This window comes from Buceros rhinoceros, unplaced genomic scaffold (assembly GCF_000710305.1).
Source record: "Buceros rhinoceros silvestris isolate BGI_N320 unplaced genomic scaffold, ASM71030v1 scaffold19599, whole genome shotgun sequence".
Taxonomy (NCBI): Eukaryota; Metazoa; Chordata; class Aves; order Bucerotiformes; family Bucerotidae; genus Buceros; species Buceros rhinoceros.
In genome coordinates this window covers 1453-8562 of record NW_010429978.1, presented here as the reverse complement: position 1 = coordinate 8562, position 7110 = coordinate 1453, and the positions used below count along the sequence as shown (strand labels likewise).

Genomic DNA, 7110 nt, shown 5'->3' with positions numbered 1-7110 from the left:
AAACTTCTGGATCGGCCCCAGCTCAGTGAGTGCCATTGTCTGGGACGGTTGGTGGGCTGATGGGGGACTGAGTGCTGCAGCCATACCACCTCAGGGACTGAAACCCTCGGCTGCTTGGAGCTTGGTGCTGGCAGCTGCCATCGGTTGGACTTTCCATGGGGTGCTGCTGTCACTGGCGGGGTGCAGCGGTGCTGCTGGCCCCAACTACCCTGCAGAATGAGCTGCCTGGAGGCTGCGGTGGACCTTGGCCCTCCTGCTCCGTACCCTGTTCCTTTGCTAGAGCAAAGGCAGGAGTTGTATCGTGTATGACAGCTTTGCTGATGCTGTTCCCCCTCGGAAAGGCTCTTGTGTCCCGAAGGTCCCTTTCCCAGCCTCAGTGCTGGCCTTTCTAGGGCCATGGGCAAGGGAATCCCTGAACTTTTGTTTTGCCATGTTCAAAGCAAATACTGAGAGTATGCCTGATGGCTGTGGGCTTTGTCATGCAGGAGTTGTCCCTGGTCCCCTGAGTCCTGGTGGAGGTACCCCTCGAGGTTCTCCCAGCCTGCTCTGCCCCAGGCAATCGTCCCCTGCCCTTTGGCTGAGCCGAGTGTTTCCATCTCTGCCAGGAGGCCCTGATCCACCTCGGGGCCAAGTTCTCGCCGTGCATGAGGCAGGACCAGCAAGTGCACAGCTTCATCAGCGCCAAGCGGGAGAAAGAGAAACACTCGGCTTGCTGTGTGCGGAATGACAAGTCAGGCTGCGTGCAGACCTCAGAGGAGGAGTGCTCGGTGAGCACAGTGTCCCCTTTCCTCCTGTCCCTGCAGGCTCAGGGCCACTTCTGTTGATGCTTCTCCCACCCTGGGCTTCACAGTGACCTCTTCTCTCTCCTGCAGTCCACGCTGGCCGTGTGGGTGAAGTGGCCCCATCACCCCAGCACACCAATGCTGGCAGGAAGCAAGAGGCAGTTTGGGTCTGTTTGTCATCAGGACCCCAGGTAGGTCCTGCTCAGCCCAGGTCGGAGGCACAGAGCCTCAGGCCAGCAGGTTGCTGGATGGGACAGCAGCTGTTCTAAGGGCCATAGGGTCAGCGATGTCCCTACCTGCCCCACAGGGGAGGCTGAGGCAGGGTGTGATTGTATTTCTGCTCGCCCTTAGTCTCCACTGGCTGCCCCCTTGCACAGTGGCCTGTTGTGAGCTGTGGGTGCCTTCCTCATCCTGCACTCCCTCCTCACTGGCTCTTCTCACAGGCTCCATTCTTGGGGGGTACAGCAGTCACATCCCCAGCACGCCACACACTGCTGGCTGCCACGGCATGCCTTTGCCCTCAGTCACCATGGGCTGACATAGAGCTGACACCAGCTGAATGACCACCTTTGGGGTTGTGTCCACCTGCAGAGGAGCCAGTGAGTTGCTGGGCAGCTGTGTGCTCTTGATGGCTGTCTTTGTGCTGAAGCCTGATCTCTGCTCGCCGAAGGACGCTGTGGCTTTGATCAGTTGTCTTGGCTGATCTGCTGCCGCCTACCGCCAGACCACCTTTGGGGTTGTGTCCACCTGCAGAGGAGCCAGTGAGTTGCTGGGCAGCTGTGTGCTCTTGATGGCTGTCTTTGTGCTGAAGCCTGATCTCTGCTCGCCGAAGGACGCTGTGGCTTTGATCAGTTGTCTTGGCTGATCTGCTGCAGCCTACCGCCAGCCTCTTGCCAGGGACAGAGGGGTGCTGTGGGACTGCAGCCTGGGGGTGGAAACAGTGAGGCAGCTCCCTGGGGGATCCTGCCTGATGCTGGGGACAGTCACTTCTCAGGCTACCCTCTACTTTCTGTTGCTGCAGGGTGTGTGAGCAGCCAGCCTCCATGGAGCCGCATGCGTGGCCAGATGACATCACCAAATGGCCGGTGAGCAAACCGATGGCACAGAGCCTGTACAGGCAGCTGGAACATGGCATTTGCATCCCTCTCTGCAGAGCCACAGCTGTAGTGCTCGAAGTGGGGTGGTGCAGCCTCCTGCTCGTTGTCACAAACACCACACCAGGGCAGCCATGGCCATGGCTATGTCCAGCCAAGTCTCAAAGCCCTCCAAGAACAGAAATCCTCCTGAACCAGCTAAAGCCGTGGGCCCTGTGTGGTAACAGGGCGATGGTGACTGGCTCAGCCTCAGAGCTGTTTCATCTGTCAGAGAGGAGGTGTTGCTTGAGGCTCATGCAGGTGGGGTTGAAGCACCATCTTGCTGTCAGAGGGAGGCCTTGGGAGGCCCTGGGAGGCCCCTGCCTGCGCGACTGGCTTCTTCCCAAGGGGCTGCTTTGACTTTGCGCAGGCAGCACACAAAGCCGGGGCTGGCTGACTGCAGCCTGTTGTCGTTTTCCAGATCTGCACAAAAAACAGTGCTGGGAATTACACCAACCACCTTCACATGGACTGCGTGATTACAGGCCGGCCCTGCTGCATTGGGACCAAAGGAAGGTAATGAGTTTTACCTGCATGGAGAGGAGCTGGGTGTTGGGGGGAGACACAAGGCACCCTGTCCAGATTATAGACGCAGCCATTTGTCCTCCTTGTCCTTCCCACGTGCAGCCCAGAGCCCCGCTGGGATGGGGAATCAATCAGGGAGCCATGACAGGTCTCAGAGGGAGCAGGACGCTGGGATGAGCAGGAGATAACTGCCAGCCTGAGTCTTCGGTGTGGCTGAGAAGCATTGTCTCGCTCAGCTGGTCCTGCAGCTTGGAGGGACTCAGATCCCAAGAGATTAAATACTTCACTTGTCCTTGGGCATGGCCAGCTTGGTCCTGACAGGCTACATTGGCCCCAGCCTGCAGTCCCTGAGCGCTAAAGGGGATGTCAGGAAAAAAGCTACTCTGGGTTCGCCAGGGAGGAAGATGCTGTTCTTCCTCGTGTTGTTCCTCCGTTTGAGGCGTTGCCAGTGCCTGGGCCTGGCTTTCCCTGCTAGGGAGGAAAACAGTGCTGTCCCAAGGAGTTTCTCTGTCCCCCAAAGTCAGGACGCTCTTGGCCTCACCCTCCCTTCTTGGCTGTAAATAGCAGCTTTAGCACTGGTTTTGGAGCCCCTGTGTACAGGGCGTTAGTCTGAGGAGAGGGCACAGGCTTGCCTGTGGGAGAGGAGCAAGAGGGGGGTATGGAGAGTGGCACCAGGCTCAAAGGGGAATGTACGGGCGCATCTGTTCAGAGACAGGGGCAGTCAGGGGCAGCTGAAGGCATCAGCTCTCACGGGCAGACGTGGGATGAGACGGGATACAGGAGAGAGGGCATAGGGTGGTCCATTGTGCCTTCCACGTGTCGCTTGTTCCTTGGTTTGATCGCTTGTGCCTCCTCCAGGTGTGAAATAACCTCCCGGGAGTATTGTGAATTTATGCGGGGCTATTTCCACGAGGAGGCAACGCTTTGCTCTCAGGTCAGTGTGGAGCTGGGGCTCCGCATGGCTGCCCTCCTCCCTTCTCTTCCCCTTAGCAGATTGGTGAGATCTTGGGGGAGCAGGGTAGGTCCTGTCCCACCCTGACCTCGGGGGAAATGCTGCTGCAGTCTGTGGTGGCAGAGCTGGCCGCATCTGTCCTGCTGCAGCGGCCAGCTGAGGACTCGGGCTGGCAGCTGTGAAAGCCCAGCACAGGACCACCGTGACAGCAGCAGGAGAGCACAACCTTTCTGCTCCGCTGGCGAGCCAGCGCGCGTGCTGGGGTGAAGAATGGGGGCATGTGTGACTGGCAGACAGGGGCTGGGACCTGAGCAGCAGAGAAGAGGGAGGAGAGCCGCTCTCTCAGAGCTACCTGCAGACCCTGTCCCAGCCGTGGTAAAGGGCCGTGTGGGCTGGCACACCTCACACCCCCGCCTCTGCCTTAGGTGCACTGCATGGATGATGTCTGCGGACTCCTCCCCTTTCTAAATCCGGAAGTCCCTGACCAGTTCTACCGCCTCTGGCTCTCACTTTTCCTCCATGCTGGGTAAGCACAGGTGTAAAACCGCCACTGTCTGGGTGGTGGAGCCCTGGGGTTGCTCTGAGGCTTGTTCTGGCCACCCCTTCCCTGGGGGACAGGGGGGTGCGGAGCTGCTGTCCCTGCTGAGGTTTACCCTGCTGCCTCTGCTGGGAGGGATATTAGAGGCGTGGGCCAGGCCAGGCGCGGCGCTCTCAGCAAGGCTTGGCAGAGCACCAGCACAAGGGGAACTGCAGTGGCTGCTCCTTCAGCTCCTGTGCTCTGAACTTGGCAGGATCCTGCACTGTCTGGTTTCAGTCTGTTTCCAAATGACGATCCTGCGGGACCTAGAGAAGCTGGCAGGATGGCATCGCATCGCTATCATCTACCTGCTCAGTGGCATCACTGGGAACCTTGCCAGTGCAATATTTCTACCCTACAGAGCAGAGGTGGGTCTCCTGCAGACTAGGGCCCTGGTGACTTGCCCTGAACACAAACCTCGTCTACATGCCTGTGCCTCTCTGGCAGAGGCAGATGCGACAGAGCCAGGCTCGTCTCTGCAGCATGTGCCTTGTGCAGATTTGTAGCTGGAAGATGGCACCGCACTATCATCCCGGTGCTGAGCACTGACATCCCCCAGAGTACCCTGGGCTTTCCAGGCGACTGGCCTGGTTTGGCTGCCTCTTGTAATGAGCAGGGTTTGTCCCATGTGAGGGTGAGAGAGGACCCTGCCAGGATGGTGCCACAAGTAAGTGGCAGGCAGGAGCCCTTCTTCCTTCCCACAGACTGTCCGGGGCTGTCTCTGCCCGTAGGTCACAGCTGGAGAAGTCTGCTGTGACTGTCCAGCTTCACTACAGAAGACTGTGTGGCAGGACCCAGAGGATGCTCTTCCAGGTCCTTTAGCAAGCGCATGGCGGGTGGGGGGAGCTGGGAGATTGCCTTCAGGGGCTTCTTCCCTCTGGGGACCTAAACCAGATCTGCCTTCCTTAAATATAGTTCTAGTGATTGCTGGCTCACACCTACCTCGATCCTGTATCAAACCAGGCAGGCCCCTTTACTCCTTGAACCCCACTGTAAGGATGAAGTTGCAGCCTGCGGCATCTCTTTCCCAAGAAACACGGAACGAGGAGTTGAATAACGAGTAACTGTCGTGCCTGGAGCTGGCTGCAGGAGCCAGGCAGCCGGCACATGCCCGATGTTACCTGTAATGCTCTTCTTCTGCAGGTTGGCCCTGCAGGATCCCAGTTTGGGATTCTGGCCTGTCTCTTTGTGGAGCTCTTCCAGAGTTGGCAAATCCTGGCACGCCCATGGAGGGCTTTCTTCAAGCTGCTGGCTGTGGTGCTCTTTCTTTTTGCCTTTGGCCTCCTGCCTTGGATTGATAATTTTGCTCACATTTCAGGATTTATCAGTGGCTTCTTCCTCTCCTTTGCCTTCCTGCCCTACATTAGCTTTGGGAAGTTTGATTTATATAGGAAGCGATGCCAAATTATAGTTTTCCAGCTCATCTTCATTGCACTCTTCTCAGGACTTGTGATTCTGTTCTATTTCTACCCCATCAAGTGCGAGTGGTGCGAGTTCCTTACTTGTATACCATTCACAGACAAATTCTGCGAGAAATACGACCTGGACGCACAGCTCCACTGAAAGCAAAGACTGGCTTCTCGAGCAGGCACTGGAGACGGACTGTCTTTGCATTCGCTGTGCCGGTTCCATGTGGAGAAAGCCTCTAATCCAGTGACACTTCTAACCCCGCCGTGGTTAATTTAAATGGTCTCCCTAGCACTTGGCAGGCGTGTTTTGCCTTCTCTCAGAAGACTCTGAACACAGAACGTTTGTGCCTTGTTCAATTGTATTGAACCTTTTCTGCTGCCATTATTTTTATTACACTAGTTTCAATACTACATTTTTAACCAGAGTTGTTTACTGCTGCTAAGGTGGTGATTAAATGGTAAGGTAGCGTTTTAGCTACTGTTAATTATTCTGCATTGTCTGTGCCTGCGTTTGTTACTGCATCTCACCGACGTGTACCCGTAGAACCCTTAGAACATCCTTCGCTGGCACCCAAACCAGTCAGACCCAGGTTTGCAGCTGGAAACAAGGACCTTAAAAGCCTCAGAAAACAAGAGTCTCTTTAATCACTGCGAGCGCTTTCCAGCTCCGGCGCAGAGGCAGACATTGCCAACAGCAACTGCACAACACACGTGAGAATGTCCACGGAGCTGGAGTCTGCTGCTCTGTGGAATAGTACGACCTGTTCTTCCAGGACAGCGCGCAATCCACGGTCTCGTCTTGGTGGGGCTGGATTCACTGCGCTGTTAAAGGAAGAAAATACTCGCAGTGACAGTTGTTACTGCACATGCAGCTCTTATCACCGCCCAGCGCCGTGGGTGACTGCGGGGCAGATGACTTCTGCTCTGGCACAGCTTTTGTTACACCGGAGGCTGCAAATGTGGCAGCATTTAGAGAAGAAAGAATAGTTCCTGTGGCCACAGAGCAACCCCTTTTAACCCAGCCAGCTGAAGCTGCTCTTGCCCCTGCTGTCCAGGCACTGTGAGCATGTTTTTAGCTGCAGAGGGGAAGCAGACGTAATTTTAAACTGACTAAGCTTCTGACACAGTGGATCAGCGAAGCGCGGTCACCTGCTGCACACCTGGGTGTGCCTGTTAGCAGCAGGTGCGCGGAGTGGCGCAGGAGCCCCAGGAGCAGGGTGGGGGAATGGCCACCTGGGTCCGAGAGTCTGAGCCACACCTGAAGGACCCAAAGGACCTGGGGATGGTAATTGCCTGTAGCGCAGCGAGACCTCTGTCCTCTGAGGGATCAGCTGGCACCCAGCCACCTTCCCAACAGGGATTTGCAGCCCCTCAGGAAGCCAGAAAGCAAGCACAGGCCTAGAAACAATCACAACAGCAAGCAAAGGAGCGCTGCAGAGAATCGTGGACTGGTTTGGGTGGGAAGGGGCCTTTAAAGATCATCTAGTCCAACCCCCCTGCAGTGAGCAGGGACTTCGTAGCTCCGAATTGAATTCAGAAAGGCTCTGCTACACTGCGGAGAGCAGCAGCACCAGCCACTACGAGCCTGGACACTCAGGCCCCGGGAGGAGGAAGATGAAGGTCTGGTAGCTCTTAGTGGATATTCAGGACTTACCCAACGGGCTACTTCCGGAGCTTCTTTATGAAGCTGACCTCATCCCGGTTTCTGATGCCGTACCTGAGCAGAGAGAGG

General features: G+C 56.6%; 1 protein-coding gene across 1 annotated transcript in view; it reads left to right on the top strand.

The window, feature by feature from the left end:
• Nucleotides 1-5862, top strand: part of RHBDF1 (rhomboid 5 homolog 1 (Drosophila)) — a 21488-nt gene extending 15626 nt beyond the window's left edge. Inside the window, exons 10-17 of the mRNA XM_010142859.1 lie at nt 601-767; nt 873-973; nt 1804-1867; nt 2337-2431; nt 3299-3374; nt 3818-3918; nt 4184-4337; nt 5113-5862. Coding sequence (XP_010141161.1) covers nt 601-767; nt 873-973; nt 1804-1867; nt 2337-2431; nt 3299-3374; nt 3818-3918; nt 4184-4337; nt 5113-5532 — 1178 coding nt within the window. The 3' untranslated portion in view covers nt 5533-5862. The remainder of the gene's footprint in view (nt 1-600; nt 768-872; nt 974-1803; nt 1868-2336; nt 2432-3298; nt 3375-3817; nt 3919-4183; nt 4338-5112) is intronic.
• The last annotated feature ends 1248 nt before the right edge of the window (nt 5863-7110 follow it).